This window comes from Pipistrellus hanaki (assembly GCF_964339955.1).
Source record: "Pipistrellus hanaki genome assembly, chromosome: 17".
Taxonomy (NCBI): Eukaryota; Metazoa; Chordata; class Mammalia; order Chiroptera; family Vespertilionidae; genus Pipistrellus; species Pipistrellus hanaki.
The window spans coordinates 49,161,576-49,187,161 of NC_140519.1; the positions used below are offsets into that span (position 1 = coordinate 49,161,576).

Here is a 25,586-nt window from a genome sequence, read left to right on the forward strand (position 1 = left end):
GCCCCTCCGAGAGGCCCAACACCCAGAGGCCACGCCCCCCGGCGCCAGGCGTCAGCCAATGGCCGCAGAGCTCCCGACGCGCCGGGGACGTAGTGCACCAGGGACTACAAGTCCCAGAGTGCCCCGCGCCTGTAGCCGGAAACGGCCTGGAAAGGCGGTCGGCTGGGCCCCTGAGCCCTCTCCCCCTAGCGCCCCAGCCCTTTCCCAGCCATGGGGGAGGCGGTTACTGTCACGGCCCAGCCTCAGTCTCTCCCCATCGGCGTGAGGTGACCTTGAAGGTGAAGTTGGCACGAGCCAGGCCTCCCTGTGCCTTCAATGGCGGCCCCTCCACCGAGCAGCTGCAGCGCAGGGCGCCCTCCCTCCCCGCTCTGCCTGGGGGGCTTCCAGCCCAGGCCACCCTCCCCCCAGGCCCGCGCCCGCCCTCCTGGTGACAGGGAGGCGGGGCCTGGGGGCCTGGGAGCCTTGGGCTCGCGCTCCGCACGCTCATCTCCCAGCGCCCATGGGAGCCCAGAGCCACAGCTGGGGCCGGAGAGGGCCCACCCTGACCGAGGTCCTCCATGCCGCTGCCATCCCCACACCCTCCTCCTCGCCCAGGTCCGGGCAGCTTCCTGACACCTGCCAGCCGCCCTCAGGGGCTGCAGAGCTCCGGGCTGCGCAGACCCACACGCCTGGGCCAGGGCAGATGCCATGTCCACGGAGGGTGAGCCGGGCACCCCGGGGCGCCCTGGACCAAGTGCACCCCCAGACCCGCCAGGCAGGGGCAGTAAGCCCTTGCTTCTCCCCTCCCAGCAACCAGGGCCGCTGGGCGCATCCCGGCACCACCGCCCCTGCAGGCGTGGGTGCTCCCCACTGGGACGGTCTCCTCGGAGCAGTCTGTGTGTTTGCCCACCCCCACCCCCCGCCCCCGGGTCAGTGGGGTGCCTGGCACACAGCGTGGCCTCAGGAGCAGTGAGGAGTGAGACGGACTTATTTTTCACCGGATTCCCCCCCCCCCAACCTAGCCTGGAATCTGCCCCTCCCCCTCTTCCCCCCCTCGCCAGCTGCCCCTCTGGCCCGGGCCCCGCCGTGTGGGTGTGCTGCTCAGAGCTCTCCCCGGTGACCGTGGCCAGCGCCAGGGTGGGAGCACCGGGCGTATTGGCTGTTTGGTGATCATCGCTGTATTTATAGGGCTGGATGGGGATAAAAATAAAGCGAGGAGGAGCCGAGTGAGTCACTGAGCGTTCAGTGTGGGCTCTGCCTCTCCCCCCGAGACAGGAGCAGGGTCCCCACCGCCCGCAGCCAAACTGTGCCAGGGGCTGTGCAGGGAGGCCAGGGCCGAGAGTGACCAGGGTCAGGGCTCAGCGTGTGGCCAGGGTCAGAGTGGGGAAGGTTGACCAGGACAGAGAGCTGGGGGAGCCTGGGGGTGAGGAAACTGCTCCTGAATGTGTGAGTGGGTTTCCAGCCTCAGACCCGGTTCCTGAGGGTGGCTGGGTGCAGGCAGCGGTGCCCTCGGCGGCACAGGGTCCTTGTCACCATGACGTGGCAGACGCCGGGCCCCCAGCACCGCCCCCTCCTATTGCTTCCCAGGCTCCCACTTCTCGCCTGGGCCCTGTCCCCCATCAGCCCTCTGGGGGACAGAGGGCAGAGGCACCCCCCACACACATTAGACTGGCAGCCTCCAGGGCAAGCCACGTGTGGATGGAGCAGCCGCTGTGCCTGACCTCGGCTGGGCTGACACCCGCCCCGTGCAGGGGGGTGACTCCAGCCTGGCCCTCCCCTCTGGGCTGCACCGCTCTGCACCCTCAGAGGGCACCGCGGGCCAGGGGGCCGGAACCAGGGCCGGGACCTCCGGGGTCCCAGCCAGCAGGCCCGGGGGGGGGTGACGGGGGGGGGGCAGACGCGGGCGCCAGCCTGTGCAGCCGCCGGCGAGCTGTGCTGACGCCCTGTGAGGAGAGACTTGCTAATTGATTGGGTGACGCTTTGGCTCCGACGGCCGGAGCTAGCAGGCGCCCGGGCTGCGGATCTGGACGAGGCGAAGAGGGCCGGGTGGCGGCGGTCAGGCGGGGGGAGGGGGGGGGGGGGCTCCGGAGGGGAGATGCTCCCTGCTGCCCCTGGCCATTCCAGCTCAGCAGCCGCCTGGGACCCGAGGGGCGAGACAGAGGATGAGGCAGGACCGCGGGGAGGCGAGGGCTGAGGGTGCTGGGCCGCCCGCCTCCTCGGGGAGCCCCCAGGACGCCGCTGGGCGAGGAAGGGGCGGAGCGGGGGGCCCAGGGGAGCCGAACACCAGCCTGGAGCCCGGCGCCCACAGGCTCCGGCCGGCCAGTCCGCTCCCCTCCCGGGGCAGCCTCTCGGGTCAGCAGGGAGAGGTGAGCGGCAGGGCAGGGTCTGAGGAGGGGGGGCGTGGGGCTGGGCCGGACCCCCTGAGCGGGCGGGGAGCGGGAGAGTCCGGCCTTCCTCCGGGTGTGGGAAGTGGCCGCCCACCTTCCCAGGCCGGGGAGTGTTCTTCGCGCGTCTAAATCTGGGCCCTCAGGTGCCAGGGCCGCGGGCACTAAGGAGGTCGGGGGGGGGGCCCAGTCGCGGCCCCGTTAGTGACCCACATCCGCCTGCCCGCTCTGGCACCGCGGGAGGGTGAGCTCTGAGACTCGGGGAGCGTGGGCGTGGGCGTGTGCTGAGCCTGGCACATCCTCCTCCCGCACCCACCGGAGCCCCTTCCTGTCCCCAGGCACCCCGCCCCAGCACCGGCTCTTCCCCCCCACGCTCCTGTCCCCTCCCTCCGGCACCAGGTCCTCCAGGCGCCAGCTCACCCTGCACCTCCTGGGCCGGGCCGGACTGCAATGGCGGCCTGCAGGGGCACAGACCCGAGGAAGGAGTTGGCCGCTGGCACCATGACCTTGGGGACCAGAGCTGAGGCCGAGCCTGCCCACCCCACCCCCACCCCACCCCCTGCAGGAGACACGCCCGGGACTCCCACCACCCACCTGACATCAGCATCACCCCCCGCCCTCCGCCCAGGGCCAGAACGGAGTGAATGGGAGCTGGGGCCGCGGGGCCTTGTCTGTCTGTCTGTCTTCCCTCTCTGCGGGTAACTTCCTCTCTCTGACCTGGCTGGGACTCGCTCGCCCTCCCGCTCCGGTGTGGCACGCTCTCCCCGTGGCCCCTAATGTCCTAACTGCACTGTTCCGTCTCCCCGGACACTGGCGGTAGCGTGGCTGTGGGTTTGATTTCCAGGTGCCCAGTGCCGTCTGGCAGGCGGTCCTGCCATTCACCAGCGCGTCTCCCTCTGAGCTGCGTCCGGCCCCGGCCCCCGGCCTCCCGCCCGCTGCCGCTGCGAGCACCCGGGACCGAGAGGCCCGCTCTGGAGCGGCCGTGGCCGCCGTGGGCCGCAGCCGGTGAGCCGGGCGGCGGCGGCGGCAGGAGCGGTGGGCCGCCCAGGGCGAAGGGGAGGAAGGCCTCGAGGGACGGGGTTCTGGAGTTTGAGGAGCTGTGCCTGCATCTCCTGTCTCCACATCGGACCGTGCCGGCCGCTCAGGCGGTGCTGAGGGAGGCAGCCGGACCCCCGCCCTGAGCTAGGGGCTGGACCGGACACTGAAGTCAGGAAGCCTGGCCTCGGCCGGGCGGGAGCGGACGCCGAGCTGAAGGGGCTGCCAGGAGAGCAGGACGGGCAGTGCAGAGCGAGCACGGCGCCCTGCCCGCGCTCCAGCTGGAGGGTGGGAGGAGCCACTGCAGACGGACAGCCGTCAGCCAGCCCCTGGCTCCGAAAGCACCAAGGCCACCGACTCTGTTCCTGGAGCCGTGAGTCATCAGACCAGGCAGATCTGTTCTCTTAATCATCACCAGTGTCACCTTTGTCATCACCAGAACCAAGCACCACCGTCACCCAACTTCATCACTGGCAACACCATCACCCCATCCTCATCACTGGCATCACACCATCACCACTACCACCACCATCTCCACCATCACCCCATCCTCATCACTGGCATCACACCATCACCACTGCCACCACCATCACCACCCCATCCTCATCATCACCATTGCCGCCACCACCACCATCACCACCATCACCACCACCGTCACCCATCCTCATCATCACCATCACCGCCACCACCATCACCATCACCATTACCATCACCACCACCACCACCCCATCTTCATCATCACCATCACCATCACTGCCACCACCATCGCCATCACCACCATCACCACCATTACCATCACCACCCCATTCTCATCATGGTCATCACCACCACCACCATCACCATTATTACCACCCTCACCATCACCACCATCATCACCACCAGCACCACCCCATCCTCATCACTGTCATCACACCATCACCACTGCCACCACCATCACCACCACCATCACCACCACCATCATCACCACCACCATCACCACCACCATCTCCCCTCAGGCTATGGGCAGAGGGCTGGTGCTGGAGACCAAGCCTCCCAGGCTGGCAGCTGGGAAGAGCAGGTGAGGATTTGCGGGACCCAGATCTGAGCCGGGTGACGTCGCGTTATCCAGCCTCACTTCCCTGCCTTCCAGGAGGAGATGAGGCTCCCTGACCTCCTCCTTTCCAATGTCAGCGGAGAGTGAAGTGATTTAAATGTTTGGCTTTGTTATGTAAATTGCAGAGCGCTGAGCAAATGTTGTGCGTTAGTGTCCCGAGTGCCCCTCTGCTGCGTCCCACAGCCACACCTCTGCCAGGCCTCCAGGCTGCAGTTCCAGGAAGCAACCGCGGGAGCTGGAAGACTGATGCCACCTGTGACCGGAATGCAAATCATATGCAAATGACATGCAGATTCCCTCCGCTCCTCTGGGAGACCCCGGCCTGGGCTGGGCCGCCCTGCCCTGCTGTACGGGGCTCCGAGCGGGCGGGCAGGGACGGGAAGGGCCGGGGTCAGAGGGGGAAGGAGACGGCGGGGGCGCCCGCCCTCGCTCCGCGGTCTCGCCACGTCCGTGTTGCACAAAATGTCAACATGTCCTTATAGAGGCGCGAGCGTCCCCTCGTTGTCGAATGTCAGCATCTGTTCCCGGAGTCCCATCACTCCTCCCCTCCCCCTCCTCGCCTCCTGCCCTCCCCCTGGCTCTCCCCCGCCAATGGCACGTGGGCTTCAGGGAGAGGGTGACCCCCCCCCCGCCCTCGCTGCTGGGAGGACAGGGTCCTGCCTGAAGGGGACGCGGCCCAGAGAGAGCAGGTGTCCGGCCGAGGCAGCAGCGGGCCCCGGGACAGGGCGCCTGCTGGGGGCCGGAGGCGGAGGTGAGGCAGGGGCGCCTCGGCTGGTCCTGGGGTTTCTTTGGGAGGAAACGGGGAGCCCCGAAGGCGGCGAAGCCCAGGACAGACTGGCTCACACCCGGAGGTCCGAGGTCATCTCAGCGGCGCTGACGGTCTGACCGCAGAGAGCGCGGCCAGGCTCCAGGACGCCCGGGCCCGTGCTCCCTGCCCCTCCTCCGGCAGGGCGCCTCCTGCAGGCGGGCGGGTGCAGGAGGCTGAGCGGGGGAGGGGGGCTTGTCCACAGAGAGATGGACTCACGGGCCTCCCACGGGCCTGTGGGCCCCTCTGGGGCGGGTTCGGGGGGTGTGCTCCAGGCCCTGCCCCCCCCGCCCCCCGCGGTGTCCTGCTCTGGCCGGTGCGGGAACAGAGGTGGCCACCAGCCCGCCTCGCCGAGGCCCGGGCTGGGCCTCACCTCACCCAGCGGGGCCGAGCTCGGGCAGGTGAGGGGGCCTCTGGGGTCTGGCCTTGAGCCCTCTCACTGGAACCCGGCGCCCCTGTGGGGGCCACCCCCTGTGGGGCGTCACAGCCTCAGCACGTTGAGGGGCCCATAGGGCGGCACACAGGGCTTCCTGGGCCGAGGCCGCGGCCCAGCCCACACTCACCACAGGCAGTGAGGGCCCCTGGGCCACCCCCAGAATGTCACCTGCCTGTGGGCCCCAGGGCCGGAGACCGCCCTCTGAGCAACCGGGGGTGGAGGGCGTGTACCTATTGCCCCTCCATGTGTGTGTGTCTGTCTGACCACCCGGCCCCCAGGCTGGGCTGTGTCCAGGTCAGGCCCCCGCCCCCCTCCCCCCAGTGAGAGCTGGGGACAGAGAGGACTGGGCGTGGTGGCCCCCTGGAGACCAGGCGCGTCCGGATCCCTGCGGACCCCGGTGCCTCCATGGGGCCGGCCATGAGAGCACACAGGCTACGGTGTGGACACCCTGTCTTAGGGGCCTGGCAGGGCCCTGGGTGGGGGCAGGAGCGCCTGAGAGGCCAGGGAGCAGGGGCCGCCGCGGGGAGTGAGGTGGGAGCAGTGGCCGGCGGCCGCCTCCAGGCTCTGCTCTGCGGCTGCTGATCCTCTGATTGTCCGCATTGATTTTCCCGGCTGCTTATTAAATGCTTAATCTCCCGCCACTGGGAGCGCCCAGAGCCGCCGGCGTCCTGCTAAGCCCAGGGGGGGCCCGGGGGGACACTGGGGCAGCCGCTGTCTCAGACCAGGGCCGTGGGGGGGGGGGGGGGGGGCTGTGTGAGCAGGGCGCCAGGCCCCATCAGAGGGGCTAATGGAAACTGGCCAACTGATGTCCATCCTCAGGGTCTGGTGAGGGTGTGATGAGGGTCAGGGCTCAGCCAGGGGCCAGGAATGGGGCTCCGTCTGTGACCAGGGTCAGGTCTCTATCGGGGACCAGGGATCCGGGCTCAGTCTGTGACCAGGGTCAGGGCTCCGTCGGTGACCAGGGATCGGGGCCAGCCTATGAGCAGAGCGGGCTCCCTCAGTGCCTGGACGTGCCCGCTGAGACCCACACGGCGGGCCCTCCCGCCCCTGTGATTGAAGACGCGCCTCGGAGGCCAGCCCAGGGCCCGCCCCGCCCCGCCCTGGCTGTGACCCTGGGCGAGTCACCCCTCCCTGAGCCGGTGTGTCCCCAAGGGCCGTGGAGGGCCAGGGGGCCGGTCCGGCTGCCAGGCTGCAGGGCCCAGAACGCCCAGGGGTTCCCCGCGCCCCGCCGGCCGGGAGCCCGGGCCTCTCCCCGACCTGCACTCCCTCCGCCGGCCCCAGGGGTGCCAGGAAACCCGGCGCTGACGCTGGTTCGCACCCCAGCCGTGTGAAGAGCAGATGAAAATAGCCTGAAGCCACCAACCTCCGCTCCCCGGGGCGGGCGGCCGGTTACATAAACCCGGCTGTGCTCCCGCAGCTCCGCGCTCCGCGGCCGGCGGCCAGGGAGCTGGGAGCGCCCGCGCCCACCCACGCGCCCGCCCTCGCGTGGGCTCAGCCGCCTGGTCCTGGGCTGGGCGGGGCCTGTGAAAGGGGGTCTCTCCCGCCCCCAGACTTTCCGGGGCCTAAACTCTTCCCAGCACTTGGTCCTGAGCCCCCGCTTCCTCCCACAGCCTGTCTGGTGTCCCCCCAGTGACCGGCGCAATAGTGAGGTGAGGCCGAAACTGCTTTGGCTCTGTGGGTAGAATGTCGGTCTGCGGACTGAGGGGTCCCGGGTTCGATTCCGGTCAAGGGCATGTACCTTGGTTGCGGGCACATCCCCAGTGGGGGGTGTGCAGGAGGCAGCTGGCTGATTGATGTTTCTCTCTCATCGATGTTTCTAACTCTATCCCTCTCCCTTCCTCTCTGTAAAAAATCAATAAAATATATTAAATATATATATATATATATAGTAAATAAAAAAATAGTGAGGTGAGGCTTCGCCCCAGGCCCAGGGCAGGCGAGAGGCTGGGCTGTGGTGCCTGTGATGTGCCCGGGACACAGGGAGGCCCCGCTGGCCAACGGGGGGGAGGGGGGGAGGACTTCCTGGAGAAGGGAGCACTTCGGAGCCTCGTGGTCCTTCAGAGGCTGAGGTTCGCCAGAGGCGCTGGCGGGGTCCTTCCCCAAATAGCCCTCTCTCCCCTCCTGCCTGTTCCCACAGGCCGGGCCTGAGGTTCTGAGGGCCGAGCTGGCACAGGGCGGCCCCGCTCCGCTGGGCGCTGTGTCCCACCTGGAGCTGAGCGTGGCCGGTCCCGTCACAGGTGGTTGTCCCGCTGGGAGGTAGCTGCCCCTCTGCCTCCGGTGCAGAGGGCACCGAGTAGTGGCCAGGACCTCACTGTGCCTTCCGCCCCGCCCCCGGCTGGAGGCCCAGGAAGGGTCAGGGATGCTGAGGACCCTCACTCCACGTCAGTCCCAGGGCTCAGTGTTCAGGGTCAGGGTCAGTGTGACCAGGGTCAGGGTCAGTGTGACCAGGGTCAGGGTCAGGGTGACCAGGGTCAGGGTTCAGTGTGACCAGGGTCAGGGTCAGTGTGACCAGGGTCAGGGCCAGTGTGACCAGGGTCAGGGCCAGTGTGACCAGGGTCAGGGTCAGTGTGACCAGGGTCAGGGTCAGGGTGACCAGGGTCAGGGCTCAGAGTGTGACCAGGGTCAGGGTTCAGTGTGACCAGGGTCAGGGTCAGTGTGACCAAGGTCAGTGTGACCAGGGTCAGGGCTCAGTGTGACCAGGGTCAGGGTCAGTGTGACCAGGGTCAGTGTGACCAGGGTCAGGGTCAGGGTGACCAGGGTCAGGGCTCAGTGTGACCAGGGTCAGGGTCAGTATGACCAGGGTCAGGGCTCAGTGTGACCAGGGTCAGTGATTTCTGGGTTCAAAGTCACTTAGAGGTCAGAGCTGAGTCCTGATGTCTGTGTTCAAGGCTTGGCTTGTGGCCATGAATAGGCCTCAGGGTGACTGTATCCAGCGCCCTGGGCTGAGTGGGAGGGAGGCCCCAGGAGCGGGTGTCCAGCAGGGCCCCTCGGCCTCCTGGCCTGGGGAGCAGGGCCCTGGGTGTCCGCCCGCTCGGCCAGGCCTGGGCATGGGCTGCTCAGTGACAAAGGCCAGCCGTGGACCAGTGTGGTGGGCGGGAGGGGGTGGTGCTGATGTAATTGGTAGAAAATCTCAGGAAAGGGCCACTGGTTCGAGGTTCGAGGCTCCTGCCATGTCTGGGCTGTGAGGAACCTGCGAACCCTCCCGGTGGAGACCCCCCTGTCCCCGCAGGGACCTGGGCTGCCGCAGGTGCAGGGACCCCGCTGGGCTCCGCCTTGTGCCGGAGCCGGGCTTGGGGTCCCCGACAGAATGCCCTCCAGCTGAGCAGGGCCCGCTCAGCCCTCCTTCCTCCGGAGGGCGTGGGGCAGGGGTCCTCTCTGCCCCTCCTGAGGGTTCTGGATCAGGAGCTGGGGGAGGGGACCGTTTTCTTTAAAGGGGCAAGCCGGGGGCGACCAGGGAGGAGAAGGCACGGCCCTGCTGGGAAGCTCCCTGTGGGGGACACCACCTGCCCCGCGGCTTTTCGGAGGAGCCCCAGCCTCCCGCCCCGCCCTGGGGCAGAGGAGCAGGGCGGGCTGCTGCCCTCCCCCGCCGCAGAGGCAGAGAGAAACCCTGACTCAGAGCTGCCGCCCCGCACCCTTGCGGCTGCTAATGTCAGAGGCCCCCTGGTGGCCACGAGCCGCTAGTGCAGCGAGGACACCAGGCCTCTAGGGCAGCTGCTGTGAGGATGGGGCCCAGGAAGGTGGGCGGCCGCTGTGGGGCCTCAGAGGAGACAGCCTTGTCCTGGGAGCGGGAGAAGGGAGGCTGCGGGGGGGTGGGCTGGGAAGGCCCTCCCTGTCCCCTGACCGCCTCACAGTCTGGCCTCCATGGCCCTCTGACCAGCCCCCGGGACACCCCTGGAGGCAAGCACACGCGGCCTGCGGGCGGGACCGATGAGAGGAGCCATGGCCTGGCAGTGGGATGGCCAGAGGTGCCCGCCCCCTGCCACCCCCGAGGGCGCTGGTGATGGTGCTGAGACCCCGAGGGGGGTGGAGGCCTGCTGGGGGTCACGGGGATGGTGACGGGAGAAGGGACGGAGGATGGGGCGGCCGTACAGGCGGAGGGCGAGTGAGGTGACCAGTGCTTGGGGGACAGCGAGGAGGCCCTGGTGCAGCCGCCCCTGGGCCAGGTCGGGCTTGGGCAGCGGCTTCGGTGGGCGCTCAGAGGGGCGCCGTCCCGCAGGGCTGTGCAGGCAGCGCCACGAGGCCCTCACACCCAGGGTTGTGAGGAAAGCTTGGGGCTGGGCGGCAGGAGCGTCCTGGCAGAGAAGGCCCTGGAGCAACTTCCCCAAAACCACCCTCCCAGCCCGGGGTCACCCCGAGACCCCTCCGGAGAAGAGGGACTGAGGGTGCAGCAGCCCACGGGACCATCCTCATCAGCTTGTGGCAATCAGCTCCAAACAGGGGCCTGGCTGTCCCCACTGACACCGAGTCAGAGGACGGCTGGAGGGTAGAATGGGGGGGCTGGAGAGTGAGGATGGGGGGCTGGAGGGGGAGGGGAGAGGGGATGGTGGGGGTGGCCACCCAGGAGTGGTAGGTGACGTGGCCCTTCCAGCCCTACCAACCCATGACCACTCGGGTGGGCACTGTGGTCTGGGCCTCTGATTCACCTGCCCATCACCCACCCACCTTCACCCCACTCATCCACTGCCCATGCTCCGTCCTTCCACCCGCACAGCCGCCACTCACACGACACCCACCCCCCCACCCCCCCACCCACCCATCCACCCAACCACCCATCCACCCACCCACCCAACCACCCACCCATCCACTCACCCAACCACCCACCCATCCACCCAACCACTCATCCACCCATTCATCCACCCATCCGTCCACGCACCCACCTGGGCTGCCCATCCTCCACCCACCCTCCCACCCTCTGCCCAGCCCCCACCCCTCTTTCCAGGCATCTGTCTGACCGTCCCCCAACCCTTCTGCGGCCTCCTCCATCCTCACCCCTGCCCTCACCCATCTCCCACCTCCCATCCCTCCCCCCCCCCCCGCACCTGTACTGCTGAAGCACAGCCCCCTGTAACTCCCCTCCGTTCACCTGCTGTGGCCCATCCCCCGCCCATCCCTCTGTCTGTCCATCCGTCCATCCATCCCCCCGCCCATCCCTCTGTCTGTCCATCCATCCATCCATCCACCCCCAACCAGCCGCCAGCTCGCCTGGCTCCGGAAGAGGCAGAGAGCAGAGCCCCAAGTCCGGGCCCCCCTGCTGTCCGGGCAGGAGCCGGCGCGTGTGCATTCTAACGGTCCCCCCATCCTCTCCCCTCCCCCGCTCCGCCCCCCGCCCCCCGCCGCTCCCCTCCGCGGCGATCCGGCGCTGGCAGCCTGATGTAATCCACTGCGGTCCCCGCTCCGATCCGGGATCCAGTTTCAGGGCGCAGGGATTGGGGAGCGGCGGCGGGGAAGCGCCCGCCTCCCTCCTCCTCCTCCTCCTCCTCCTCCTCCTTCTCCTCCTCCTCCCCCCGCGGCCGGCCTCCTCCTCCCGCGCCGCGCCGCCCCGCCCCCGGCCGCCCCCGCCCCCGGGAAGGAAAAGGCGAAGGCGCGGGGCCGGGAGAGGAGCGGCGGCGGCGACCGGAGAGGGAGCGGCGGGCGCGGCGTTGGCGGCGGCCCCGGCGGAGGAGCCAGGCGGCCGTGCGGTCCTGGCCGGCGGGCCCGCGCCCATCGCCCGCAGTCCGGGCATCCAGAGCCGCGGCGCCGGGGCTCCGGCCGGGGGAGGGGGCCTGGTGCGCTCCGGGGGCGGCCGGGGGCCCGGGGCCGGGGGCGGCGGCGGCAGGAGCTCCCCCTCCGCTCGGCCGCGGCGACAAGGGGCGCTGCGCCCCGAGGAATCGCAAGTCTCCGGGCAAGTCCGGCGGCGCGGCTGCTGCGGGAAGGTAAGGGGCCGGGGCCGCGCCGGGGCCGGGGGCGGGGGGCGCGGCGGGCGGGGGCTGGGGGGGGCGCCCGGACTTCTAACTTCCCGTTCGGGGCTCCCGGCGCCCAGGCTGCGCGGGGAGCTGGGAGCTCGCACCCCCGCCTCCCCTCCCAGCCCCCCGCTCCCCGGCGGCGGCGGACCTGGCTGGTCTCCGAGCGCCCGCGCCGGGCGGGCTGGGGAGGGGGCGGCCCTGGGATCTGCGGGCCCCCCATCCGGGCTGGCAGGCTGGGCTGGGAGGCGCCCTCCATCCCGGGCCGGCTCCGGGGTCCCCCACAGACAGAGGCGGGCAGCGCGGCGTCTCAGAGCCCCCCAATGTGACCCCCACAGCCACACAGACCCAGGCAGGGGGGAGAGACCCCGTGGGTCCCCCGCCCCCAGTCGCACCGGAGCCCCTAAGGCATTGGGGGCCCCGATGTCCTTCCCCGGTGCGGAGCCTGGGGGCGCACAGGGAACCCTCACCACAGCCCGGAGCGATGGAGACCCCCCCAAACGGCGCCCACACCCAGGCCCCCCGCCCTGGACCTCCTCGGCGCCTCCTTTTCCACCCGGTCGGTCAGGCCGTGCGGACCCGCCGCTTCCAACTTCGGGGCGGCCCTGCGCCCTCTCCGGGCGACCGGGGCGCCGGTCCCATCCTCCGGCTCTGCGGCCCGCCCGGCGCGCACCGGGCAGCGGGGCTGAGTCTGCGGGGCGCCCGCCCCCGACCCCGGACCCCGGGAGGGCAGAGCCGGGCAGAGCGGCTGGGAGGGGCGCATCGGGCGTCTGTCCTCGGAGGGTCACTTCCCGGGGCCGGGAGCGCCCAGCGGCACCCACACCGCGGGGCGCCCTCTTCTCCACCTGGTGTGGGCGCCGCGCTTCCTGGAGCGCAGGCCGGGCTGGGCGCCTCCTCCGGGCGCACCGCCCCCAGTACGTTCCCCGGGTTCGGGGCGCGGGTCCCGCAGCGGCAACTCGGGGCGAGTTGCGAGGCGTGTAGGTGGCCAGGGGCTCGCACCCGCCGGGGGAGCCGCAGGGCATGAGTAGCGGGGAGGCTGGGAGGCCCCCGCCCCCGTCCCCCCCCCCCCGACTCAGGGACTCGGGGAGACCCCAGGGCCTCCCCCCGGACATCAGCGCTCCGAGGGGGCGGGGGCGCTGCGAGTCCGGGTCCCTCTGGGCACCCCGAGCTGTGGGTCCGAGAAGGTGGCTGAGGCCATGTCTCCCAGAACCCGCCGCCTTCCCGCGTCTCTGCAGGAGGGGCCGCCCCCTCGGACCCCGGCGGCAGCGCCACTCCGCGCCCGGACGCCGGCGCCTCCCGCGGGTCCGGCTCCGGGGACCGACAAGGTCACGCCGGCGAGCGGGGCGGGGGCTCCGGCGCTCCCTGCGCGGCCGGCGGGGCCTCCGGAGCGGCGCCAGCGTCCCTGTCCCCGGAGCCGGACCCGCCGCCGCGCTGGGTCCCCGGGGGCGGCGTGCGCGGCCGGGAATCCCGGAGCGCCCGGCGCCTCCCCGCCGCCCGCAGCCCCGGGCGCTGCTGTGACTTGTTGCGCCGGGACCGGGGGGGCGGGGGCCGGGCCGGGAACCCGGGACCCAGGAGCCCTGGAACCCTGGAACCCAGGACCCGGGCGGCGGGGGCGGCGGGGATGCGCCAGGGCGCGCGGCTCCGGGGCGGGGGCGGAGGGTCCGCGCCCGGGTCCGGGGGAAGCGGCCTCCCCTCGCCTCCTGGCGGGGGCGGGAGGGCCATCCGCGGCCTGGGCAGCCGGACGGGCCGGGGAGGGCGCAGCCAAGTGGCCGCGGCCCTCCAGTCCCTTCCCCTGTCCGCAGCTCCGGTCCCGCGGGCCTCGCGGCCGCCGCCGTGAAACGGGGACCCGGGCTGCGCTCCCGGAGCCTCCGGCCCGGCCCGGTCCCGGGACCCACGCGCCGCCCGCAGGGAGCTGGTCTGCGGCTCAGGCCGCCGGCCCCAGCGGAGCGGCGGGGACAGGGGAGCAGCGGCGGGAGGCGCCGGCAGCCGCGGGGGCTCTCCAGCGCCCTGGCCGGCGGAGCGGTCCCGGGCCGAGCCCGCTCCCGGGGGAGGCGCCTCCCGCTGGGCCCGGGCGGCCGGCTGGGCTGCGGCGGCGGCGGCAGAGGGCGGCGCGCTGCCCCCGGCGCCCGGCAGAGGGCGCGCGCCCCGCCGCCCGCCCGCCCCTTTCGCCTCCTCCGGGCCCAGCCCGGCAGCCCCAGGCGGTGGCTCTCCGGTCCCTCCGCCAGCCCGCTGCATGCGCTCGCGGCTGCCATTGCCCGCTCCCCACACCGCCTGCCCCGTGTGCCGGGCACAGGCGAGAGCGAGCCTGTGTGTCCGTGGGTGCGTGTGTCCGTGGGTGCCGCTCACGCACGCGCGCGTCCTGCGGGCTTGTGTGCAGTATGAAGCGGCCACACGTGCGCGAGGTGCGGGCAAGTCTGTGCGTCCCTGGGTGCCAGTGTGCAGGGTCCCCGTGTTCCCTGTGGGCAGGCCTGTGTCTGGAAGCAAGGGGCGGGGCGCTCTACCCCCAGCCCCAGCCGGAGGGTTCTGTGACCTGGTCACACGCCCTCGGACACCCCCCAGCCGCCCTGCCCCTGCCATGCCTGGGGTAGACACGGGGACCGGGCCTGTGTGCACGCACAGACCGCAGGCACACACACGCTTCACATGTGGGTGCCCACGTGTGCACACGGGCACAGGGTTGCTCCTGGAAGGAGTAAGGGGGACAGAAGTCCTGAGAGGGCCCCGAGGGGCCGGGCAGCTGCCTGCGGGAGTCCAGAGGCGGGCTCCCCAAGGGGCTTCCCTGAGGGTGGGCCGGAGGGTGAAGGCTCGGAAGGTGCCCGGTGGAGGGAAGGCCGTGCAAAGGGCCTGTGGCAGGGGAGCGTGCAGGCGTGAGGGGCAGAGAGGAGGGTGACTGGCCGGAGGGCGAGGGGGCAGAGGAAGCAGGTGGCCCCTGAGCGCCCTGCGGGCCTCGGGCTGTGAACTGGGGGCCGAGGCCACGGGGGCGTCGCCAGCAGGCGGGTGATTTGGTGGTGGACATGCCAAGGAGACGGCACAGGGGAGGGGCAGCAGGGCCAAGGCAGGCGGAATGCATGGTGCACCCACTTCTTCATTCATCCCCCGGAGCGGGGGCACGTAGGCAGACACAGCCCGCGCCCACAGAGAGGAGTCACAGCGCCCGGGGCTGCCTGGACCCTGGGCCTGCGGTGTCCACGCCTCGGGGACATCGAGGCTGCGGCAGGAGAGCTGCCCCCCCACCCCCCCACCCCCGCCATGACAGCTACCGGAAAGGGCCTGAGAGGAACTCGGACAGCCGGCCTGAGCACCTTGCAACGGGCAGGGACAGGGACCCCTCCCGTCTCCCCAGAGACGCAGGACCAAGCTGGAGCGGGTCCCTCCTGCTCCCCCACCCACCCCCAGCGCCCTGCTCTGGGGTGAGGTGGATCCTCCTGGCTACACCACCCTGAGCTGCGGGCTGCGCTCTGCTGACCCCTCTCCTCAGTGCCCCTCCCCCACCCCCCCAGACCCAGGCAGAGCCCAGCGGCACCCTGGGTGCGGAGGGAGACCCAGCGCGGGGCCTGGCTCCCGGGCACCGTGTGCCTGCCCAGTTCCTGCTGCTGCCCAGGGGCCCGGGGACAGGGGACTGGGCCGTGGCAGTGCCTGTCTGTCCTCGTCCTGCACGTGCTGTCATGAGGACTGCCCTCCACCGCCAGGCTGCCCGGGAACCGCATGCCTCATCCATCCGTCCCCCTGTCCCCCCTCCCCCCGCCCCAGCGCTGCCCCCGGGGCCCGCTGTGCAGCCAGCCCAGCCGACTGCTCTGCCCATCTTGAAGCTGTGACCTTGGGCAGGTGACCTTGGCTGAGCCCCTCCGGCTGGGGCCTCAGACGCCAGCACCGCAGGGGGTGTGGGTGGGGGCGTGGCTCATGGCCTGCAGCTGGGTGGGCACCGCCACAGCACCTCCGGCTCAGGGCACAGGCCCCTCCCTCTGGGGGCCAAGCAGGGCCCGTGAAGGGAGGACAGGGGCTGTCACACCAGGACTCCTCCTCATGGGCCCCACCTCCGCCCGCGGGGAGGCCCAGCCGCGGGACGGACACTGGCACTCTCCTCACCTGGGACTCCCTCCACACATTCTGTGTGCACGTGCATGTGCATGTGTGTGCGAGCACGGGCATGGGTGCAGGTGCATGTGTGTGCGAGCACGGGCATGGGTGCAGGTGCATGTGTGTGCGAGCACGGGCATGGGTGCAGGTGCATGTGTGTGCGAGCACGGGCATGGGTGCAGGTGCATGTGTGTGCGAGCACGGGCATGGGTGCAGGTGCATGTGTGTGCGAGTACGGGCATGGGTGCAGGTGCATGTGTGTGCGAGTACGGGCATGGGTGCAGGTGCAGGTGTGTGCATGTGTGTGCGAGGGGGCAGGTGTGCATGCTTGGGGTGAGTGGCAAGAGGGCGGTCTGCAGGCTCAGGGAGCTTCCTCAGCACCACCTTGCCCGGGCCGAAGGGGGATGCGGGCAGGGCCGCCCAGGAGGGGCGAGGTGTGTCCCGGCTCAGGCTCTGCCTGGTGTCCTCACGGCCAGTGGCTGGTTGGGGGCAGGTCTGGGAGCAGGTGTGACGAGGCCGCAGGCGCTGGCCGCCGCGCCGGGGCCAGGAGCTGGGCAGTGGGGCGGCACGAGGGAGACAGTGTGCCCCAGGTTACCTCCTTATAGGATGGAGGGAGCCCCGGCCCTCCCGGGTGGGAGCGGGCAGGTCTGGGGGGGCCGCCCCAGCAGGTGAGGAGCCCCCAGGGCTGGGCTGGCGGTGTGGGCAATGTGGTTGTCAGGAGCCTGCCCGGGCGCCCTCCCAGCTCTGGGGGCCCCTCCCAGCTCACTGGGACCCGGTTGGCTTGGGCTGGGGGGGGGGTGCAGACAGTGGCCATGGGAGGGGAGGGGGCACGCTCACAAGGGGAGGCCCCCAGGCTCTCCTGGCCCAAGCCCAGGCCGCTCAGACAGGACGTCCTGGGCCCGCCTCCCCTTCAGGCAACCAGGCTGCGGAGCCTGCCCCGACCCCGGGGCATCTGTGAGGCCCTGGAGGGAGGGGGAGGCTGGGCACCCTGGGCGGCCTCCCCCTGGGCTCTCCCGGCCCCGCCCACCTGAGCTGTCCTCGGCCGGGCCGCCCGCCCCTCCCCCGCAGCCTCTCCCAGGACACACAGCGGGCACTGTTCGGAGGGCGGGCAGGACAACAGAGCGCCTTTTGTGGCTGGCGTCTGGGTGCCATTGGCAGCGGGTGGCTGGGGAGGGCGCGGAGGCCGGGCGGGAGGAGGGTCGGACGGGGTGGACGGGGTGAGACTGGAGCCGGAGGAGCAGGGAAACCGAGGCACCGGGCTCTGACCGTGAGGCGGGTGGCAGCGCTTGGCACACGTGGGGACACGCCGGGGTCGGGTGGGAGGTGGCACGGCCACCGTGGCTGGCGGTGACCCCGAAGGCCGGGAGGGATGTGGGCGCAGGCCTGTCTCCCCGCCACCTGGGCTGGCCGGCCGCTGCCCAGGCCTCGCTGCAGGTCGGGCAGGGGTGGCTGTGGGCGAAGGCACCTCGCCCGCGGAGGACCGGGCGCGGGGGCAGGAGGTGGGCAGGGAACGGAGGGCAGTGAGCGCCGGCAGGTGCAGGAGCCGCACACTGGCTGCCGGGCCTCCTGCCCAGCTCTGCCCGGTGCCCACAGAGGCCGTGCCAGGCCCGGTGCTCGGTGCCCGGTGCCCGGTGCTCGGGCCCGCGGCTGGCAGGACGCTGGCCGGCAGTCAGGGTGCAAAACCACTCAAGTCAGAGACGCCCCAGGGGAGGCCGGGGCGCGGGAAGTGACCCAGCCTGCACTCGCCCGCCCTGGCTCCCTCCGAGGGCCCAGGGCTCCGGGGAACCCATGTGAGAACAGTGAGTTGGCACCTGGCTGTCTTCTGCCCGGGGGTCTGTGGAAGGCTCACTCCGGAGCCTTGGCCGGGCATCTGCGGCCGGAAAGGGTTCGGACTCTGTCCTGCCCCGCCCCAGCTGCCCACCCCCACCCACGGACACCTCCCTCCCCAGTGTCTGTCCCTGAGCCCTGCCCCCTCCTCCATCCCCCAGTTCCACAGCCCCCCGCTGCCCAGCGGCCCCCCGCTGCCCAGCAGCCCCCCGCTGCCCAGCGGCCCCCCCGCTGCCCAGCGCCCCCCCCGCTGCCCAGCGGCCTGTCTACGGGGCTGTCCTGCTTCCGACCTCCACCGCCACAGCGCCCCCCCCGCTGCCCAGCGGCCTGTCTACGGGGCTGTCCTGCTTCCGACCTCCACCGCCACCTGGTGCTGGTGTGGAGGCGCGGGCGGCCTCCTGTGCGGGGGGAGCTGTGACCGGCAGGGCCGGCCGGGCGCTGAGGGCTGTGCTGGGGCCACTGGGCTGGGGAGGTGGGAGCGTCTGTCCTGGGTGTGGGGCCCCAGCCTGGACTGGGGGGGAGGGGGTGGGGAGGCACTGCAGCTGGGCTGGCCCCGGTGAGGTTCGGAGAGGCTGGGCGCCCCCCGCCTCCGGGCTGGGCCGAGGGACCCTGGCCGAGGCCCCCCCGTCCCCACGGAGGGAGCGGGCAGCGCAGAGGCCGTTCCCGAGCGGCCGAGTGAGGGACAGGCTTCCCGGACACGCAGGTGAGCAGCATGCAGGCTCCTTCCCAGGCCCTGACCTCTGCCCCTGAGGACCGCCAGAGGGCCAGGCCCTGCCTCCTCCCGCCACAGCCCCCCTGTCGCCAGGTAACCCCCAGGTCCGGTGAGAGGGAGGCTTCACCCCCATTTGACAGATGGGGAAACTGAGGCTGGAGGCGTGGGACTTGCCGGGGGCAGCGGCGCCCGGCCTGTGCCAGCTCCCGCTCTGTCCCCGAGCCCACGCAGGAAGACGCCAGGTGGGGACGCAGAGCGGGCTGACCTTGTGTCCCGGCCAGCTGGGCGCAGAAGGAAGGGCCGGCGCGGGCAGGCTGGCGGCCTGTGCGCTCAGCTGGCGGGCACAGCCGGCCGGCCGGCCGGGCAGGCTCGGGGCGGCCGCCTCCCTCCCCGTCTCGCCAGCTCTCCTGCTGCGTGGGGGACGGTGGGGAAACTGAGGCTCGGAGGCAGGGCCGCGGCCAGGGTCCCCGTGGAGGCGGGCTCCTCCTGTCGCGCGCCCGGCGCAGCCGTCCTGTCCCCGGCAGGAGCGGAGCCGGCGGTGCCCGTGGCACGAGGTGGGGTCAGTCCGCACCGCGGCCCTCGCTGCGACCTTGGGGATCACTCCCTCTGAGCCTCAGCCTGCCGTCGTGAAACGGGGCCGACAGCACCAGCCGCACAGAGCGGGTGAGGCCGGCCACTGGCTCAGGGCTGAGCGCCGACCTAGGAACCAGGAGGTCAGGGTTCAATTCCCGGGCAGGACAGGGGCTGGGCTGTGGGCTCATCCCCAGTGTGGGACGTCAGGAGGCAGGGGGAAGGGGTTCTCTCTCATCATGGCTGTTTCTCTCTCCCTTCCTCTCTGACATCAATTAAAACGTCTTTTCTGGGAAAGGAGGGGAGACAAGGGGTCGCTCAGGCTGAGGATACTCTGTGCTCCCAGCCCTCCCCCCGAGCACGGGTCCCGAGGGGCCATGGTGCCCAGCTCAGAAGGCGGGGGAGGGGAGGGGAAGGGAGGGAGAGGGGACCTGAGTGGCTGCAGGGACAGCAGGTTGGGGACACATGATATGGGAGGACCGGTGACTCCTGCTGTGAGGAGGGGGCAGGCGACGGCCGAGCCCTCGGGAGCCACACCAGGCTGCTGGCCAGACGGGCCGGGCAGGGCCCCTGTGGCACTCGGCCTGGGCCAGGCGCTGCCCATGTGCCCTGTCCGAGCTGGGCCCTGGCCCTGCAGGTGGACACACTGGCGGCAGGTGGACAGGGCAGGTGCCGGGCTACAGCGCCAGGCCTGTGCCAGCTGCCCAAAGCTGTGTGGGCGCTGACCCCACCGTGCCCTCATCCCTCCCTCTACCCCCCCCCACCAACCCCCTCCTGCTCCTTCTCTTCCAGGTGCTGCCAGCGGCCACCGCGGGCACAGGCCCTGGACGTGAGGTGCCACCGCGGCCCCCGGGCCACCCGCAGGCCCCTCCTCCTGCCCCCAGCCCCGGCCCCGGCCCGGTCTGCTCGCCGCCGGACCCTGGCATGTCCGGGCCTGGCCCGCGCCTGCCTGCCCAGCCCGGTCCCCGGCGGCCCCGCGAGCTAGGATGAGGGGCCAGGCCGCCCCGAGCCCGCGCTGGGTGCTCTGCCCGCTGCTGCTGCCGCCGCTGCTGCTGCCGCTGCTGCTGCCAGGGTGCCGGGCGGGGGCCGCCCTGGGCGCGGCCGCGGGCCCGGGGGCCGAGCCATGCGCCACGCTGGTGCAGGGCAAGTTCTTCGGCTACTTCTCGGCGGCCGCGGCCTTCCCCGCCAACGCCTCGCGCTGCGCCTGGACGCTGCGCAACCCCGACCCGCGGCGCTACACGCTGTACGTGAAGGTGGCGAAGGCCCCCGCGCCCTGCCGGGGCCCCGGCCGCGTGCGCACCTTCCAGTTCGACTCCTTCCTGGAGTCCACGCGCACCTTCCTGGGCGTGGAGAGCTTCGACGAGGTGCTGCGGCTGTGCGAGCCGGCCGCGCCCCTGGCCTTCCTGCAGGCCGGCAAGCAGTTCCTGCAGCTGCGGCGCGACGGCGCCGGGCCCCCCGACGACTTCTCGGTGGAGTTCCTGGTGGTGGGCAACCGCAGCCCCAGCCCCGCCGCCTGCCAGATGCTGTGCCGCTGGCTGGACGCCTGCCTGGCCGGCAGCCGCAGCTCGCACCCCTGCGGCATCATGCAGACCCCCTGCGCCTGCCCGGGCGGGGGCGGCGAGGCCCCGGGGCCCCGCGGCGACGTCTGCCTGCGGGACGGCGCGCCCGGCGGCCCCGAGAACTGCCTGACCAGCCTGACCCAGGACCGCGGCCCCGAGGGCGCCCCAGGTGAGTGGGGCCGGCTCCGGAGGGGCCCAGCTCGGGAGGGGGCGGCGGCCGGTCCGTGTCTCCGGGCGAGGAGGCCCAGGAGGGCCCTTCCCGTTCGCAGGCAGGACGTCCGGGGGCCGCGGGCTGCAGGCGGGGGGCAGGGCGGGTCTGGGGCGGCTGGGACCTTGCTGTGGATGTGGCGGGAGGCGAGGCTGGGAGGAGCTTGCTGTCTGACGCTTCGCTCCTGAGCCCCGAGGCGTCCCAGGCTCCGGTCGGGCGGGAAAGGGGTCTTGTGGGCCAGGGCCCAGGCTCAGGTTCTGGGGGAGGCGCTGGAGCACCGGGGGCGGCCCCGCAGCCCAGAGCAGGCAGAGGCGGGCCTGGCTGGTCAGCCCGGCAGAGGGCGCGGGGGCAGAGGCCATGGGGGAGGCAGGCGGTGAGAGCCTGTGGAAGGTGCCGGGGGCAGAGGGCGCCAGGGCAGAGGGCGTGGGGGGGGGGGGCAGGCGGTGAGAGCCTGTGGAAGGTGCCGGGGTGATGGAAGCGGGTGGGCTGGCAGGCGGCGGGCAGGAGGCGGGTCTGAGCTGGTCAGGGGGCTGGCAGGCAGGAGGCGGCCCCCCTCAGGACCCCGGTTTCCTGAGAGTATCTCTGAGGCGGGGGCAGCGCTGGGGCGGGAGGGCGGGCAAGCCTGTCTCAGATGTCGGGTCCGAGACGCCAGGCAGGCAGCTGACCACGGTGCCGGGTGGGGGCCAGGCTGGTGGGGGCATTGCCAGCACTCTAGCCCCCCCTCCCCCTGAGCACTGAGGGGGATGCCTGCTCCCCAGAATAACGTCCTTAACGGCATGACATGCCAGTGGGGCCGGGCCAGCGGGGCTGGGGTTGAGCAACCTGTGACCCAGGAGGTCAGGTGTGACTCCCGGCCAGGGCACAGGCCCGGGTTTCAGGCTCCATCCCCAGCGTGGGGCGTGCAGGAGGCAGCCGATCCATGATTCTCTCTCATCATGGATGTTTCTATCTCTCCCTCCCTCTCCCTTCCTCTCTGAAATTTCTATATAATAAAAGGCTAATATGCAAATTAACTGAAGGGCAGAATGACCAGTTGCTATGACACACACTAACCACCAGGGGGCAGACACTCGATGCAGGAGCTGCCCCTGGTGGTCAGTGCGCTCCTGCAGGGGAGCCACGCTCAGGCACTGGCTGGGCTCATGGCTGGTGAGCACAGCGGCTGCCTCCGCGGCAGCACTAATGTGTCCCCTCAAGGACATCCTGCACAAGGCGCCAGGCTGAGGGGCCCGCCCCCAGCGCAGGAATGCCGTGCCCGGCCGCTGGTCAATAATGAGAACCGCCGCGCAGGGCCGAGGCCCCGGTTATGCTCCCAGAGCCCGGGTCCCGATGAGACGCCCCCTGGGCTGGGGAGGTGGCTGGGGAGGAGTGGGGCGCAGGCGAGAGGCAGGCAGAGCCCGGGGGGCGGGGACCCAGCAGGAAAAGCCCCGCCAAACGGGGGACACATCAGTGGCTTCATGCAGCTCCCGGTGCGGGGGATGAAGGCCGGGAGGGCTGGCCTCGGTGGGCCAGTCCCTGTGGCCTCGGCATGGACAGCTCGCTCGGGGCGGGCGGGCAGGGGATGGGATGGTCAGCGTGCTTGGCCACTCCCTGCGGCCACCTGCCCGGGCCTCAGTTTCTCCACCTGCACAGCGGTGACTGCTCTGCGGGGTGCTGCCCAGAGCCAGGCCGCCGGGCACCGACAGGCAGGGTGGGCCGCGGGCGGTGGCAGCGGCCGTGTGGGAGGTGCTTGGCCCGCTCGGAGCCGCTGGTGGCGGGGAAGGTGGAGGCACAGGCGTGACCCACACATGAGGGCCCGAGCTCTGCCCTCGCTGGCACCCCCTCTGCCCGAGGCAGCAGCTGGGGTGCAGGGGGGTGGCCTGGCTGTGTTCGCTTGTCATCCTGAGAACAAAGGGGTCACTGGAGGCTCCGGCGGAGTGACAGGTGCGGACGCTGCTCAGGCTGTAGGCGCACGGGGTGTCCCGGCCCAGAGCAGGGAGTCCGGGGGGACCCCCCCCCCCCCGCAGGCACCCAGAGGGCCCTGACGCTGGCCTGCGGGGGCCCAGCAGCCTCTGGCCTGGGAGGCGGGCCTGGCGGGGGGCGGGGGGCTGTGGACTGGCTGATGCACAGGATGTGGGTCTGAGGAAGGAGGTGGCAGATGCTCGCGGGAGGCACTGGGTGGGAGGAAGATTCGGAGGTCAGAGTGGACCCCAGAGTGAGAGGCCCCGGTCGCCCAGGCGGTATCCTGCGAGCAGGCGCTCTGGGCCTAGAGGCCCCGCCAGGACCGGAAGGGTCACGCCCCAGCCCCTCCACCCGGCCAGCCATCAGCGCCTTCACCACGGGCCCCTCGCTGTGGCCCCGAGCCCTGTGCGTGAGCAGGGGCGCGAAGTCAGCACCGGACCCTCCATGCCTGACGGTGCCAAGAGGGAATGGCTGGTGCCGGTGGCGGTGGCGGTGGCGGTGGCGGTGGCGGTGCGGAGGAAGGGGAATGGGGGGAGTACGGGGGGGGGGGCAGTAGGGTTGGGGGGTGGCATGTGGACCAGAGAGGTCCAGCGGTCACTCAGGAGACACACAGCAGAGCCGGGCAGGCGCCAGGCCAGACCTGCCGGGAGCTTCGCCCCCAATGGCCAGCGGAGGCTGGGGGGGCGGGGGGGGGCCGGGGGAGGCACGTCCTCCATCTTCTCCCCCAGGAGCTGTGCGCAGCCGCCGCGGAGGGAGCCGGCGCCCAGGCCGCTGTGGCCCACTTTCCCCTCCCCCGCCGGGCCTGTCCACGCCACGTGGCCCGGCTCTCCGCCTGCTCGGCCTGCTCCCGGCACAGCACCTGTCCCTCTGCCCGCCGCCTGTCCGCGCGTCCCGTCCCGCCGGCCCGTCCCTCCGTCTGTCTCCGAGTTCTGCTGGGTGTGACGGGCCATCTCTCTCAAGGGCCGTTTTAAATATTCATGTTTTAATTAAGGAATTTTATTGCAGAAGCGGCATGGAGGATAATGAAAACCCAGCATCTGGGGGCTGGGAGTGTGGGTCTGCGTGTCCCTGTCCCCGCGTGGGTGTCCCTGTCCCCGTGTGCGTCCCGTGTGCGTCCCGTGTGCCGGCCCGTGTGCATCCCGTGTGCCGGCCCGGTGCGGAGGGCTGAGCTGGGCCGAGTGTGAGACGCCCGGTCGGGGGTGGGGGGCTGGGACGGAGATGCTGGGCTGAGACCAAGGCCCGCCCAGGACTCCCAGCCCGCGGGAGGGGCCCCAGCCTGTCACCGCGTGGTGGGTGGCCTCGGCCATGACCCCTGACCCCATGACCCCAGCCCAGAGCCCAGGCCTCCCTCCGGAAGCACAGGAAGCCGAGGGGGGGCCTGCGGGCTCCCGGGGGCTCAGCCTGACCACGGCGGCCAGGGCGCTGGGAGGACCGGGACGGGCGGCCGTCTCGCTGGAGACGAGGCCACTCCAGACGTGGGGAGGGAGGGCGGGCCGTGGCCACAGGCACACGCGTGTGCCATCCCCCACGGACAGCTCCCGTGAGGTGCCGTGTCCCAGGACGCCGGGAGGAGGCTGTGCAGCGGCCGCAGGGAGGGACTGGCCGGTCCCAGGCCCAGGGCGGAGCGGGCGGGACTGGCCTCAGGCTCCGCGGGAGGCGCCTAGGGCAGGGGCTGGGGGAGGGGCCCGGCAGCCTCAGTCCCCCCCCTGGATGTATCAGTATCTCCTTTCTTCTGAGAAATACTCTTCCCTGTTGCTGTTAGTCCTCGCCCGGGGATGTTTTCCCCCTGGTTTTCAGACAGAGCTCGGGAGGGGGTGAGACAGAGGGAGACGCAGACGTGAGAGACACGCCCCCAGCTGCCTCCGGAGCGCCCCAGCCAGGGCTACGGTTTGAACCTGCAACCGAGGCAGGTGCCCTTGAGCAGAATCGAACCCGGGACCCTTCAGACCACAGGCGGACGCTCTGTCCACTGAGCCACACCGGCCAGGGCCTCCGTGTCTGTCTGTGAGATGGGCCGGGCGGGCCTGCTCCGGGAGCTGGGAGGGGCTCTCTGGGGCCCCTCACCTGGAGGGGGGGTGGGGGGGGGCTGGCTCTCGGCCTCACCCTGAGGCCCCGGCACCTGCTGCAGCTGGGCGGGCGCTCACAGGGCGTGGAGACTTGGCATAGAGTGTGGGGGAGGCGGCGGGGGGGGGGTCCAGGTGTCCCTGGGCGAGGGGGGGGCACCCCTGGACAATGCAAAGCCATGTCTGTGGGGGCGGGGCTGTGGACTAGGGGGCGGGTTGAGGAGGAATTTCAGGGAGCGGTTCTACCCCCTGAGGTCCCCATGGCATGCAGGGGGCTCAGAGGAGGGGCCTGGGTGTCCTGGGACAGGCCCTACAATGGGGGGGCTGGGCAGGGTCCTCAGGGGAACCGGGCCGGGTGGGCGGGGTGAGTGGGCAGATGCTGCGCCACCTGCTGGCCTGGGGCGCCCTCTGCTGGAGGCGATGGGAAGTGCACCGTCCTCCTCTCCAAAGGGGGACCCCCCACGACCTGGAAGGCCCAGCAGCGGGAGGGCCGCCCCAGCGCCCCCACGCCAGCCACCTTGGGGTGCGGGGACGGGGAGGTCACAGCCTCTGGCTGGGGTGCGGGTGGGAAGAGGCCTGGAACCCTCTCACGTGCCTTCCCTCCTGGGTGGCCAGGCTGCTCGGGCCATTAATTGGCTCCATTCATCCGTAATGAGATGGAAATGAGCCCGCAGACAGAGGGGCATTGAGCTGGGGAAGAAGGCTGCCTCTCTCCGGCTGGAGGGGCCGCCAGCCTGGCCTCCCCCTCCCCGGCCAGCGGCACCTCGGCCGCCCTGCCTCCCAGCACTCACCCCTGGCCTGGACGCACATTTATCAGTGTCGGCTCTGGGCGGGCACACATTAAAAGTGAAAACGCAACAGAAATAGCAGCTTCATTTCCTGAGTGTCCGTTAGCCGCACGAGTGTGGCAGGGACAGGCCCAGCCTGTGCTGGGATCGGGGCCCAGCCTGTAGGGGAC

General features: G+C 71.5%; 1 protein-coding gene across 1 annotated transcript in view; it reads left to right on the forward strand.

Moving 5' to 3' along the window:
• The first annotated feature begins 11,214 nt into the window (after positions 1-11,214).
• ADGRB1 (adhesion G protein-coupled receptor B1) overlaps positions 11,215-25,586 on the forward strand; it is a 49,847-nt gene continuing 35,475 nt past the window's right edge. Inside the window, 2 exon segments of the mRNA XM_084864631.1 lie at positions 11,215-11,644; positions 19,650-20,585. Of these exon segments, the coding sequence (XP_084720757.1) occupies positions 19,844-20,585 (742 nt within the window). The 5' untranslated portion in view covers positions 11,215-11,644; positions 19,650-19,843.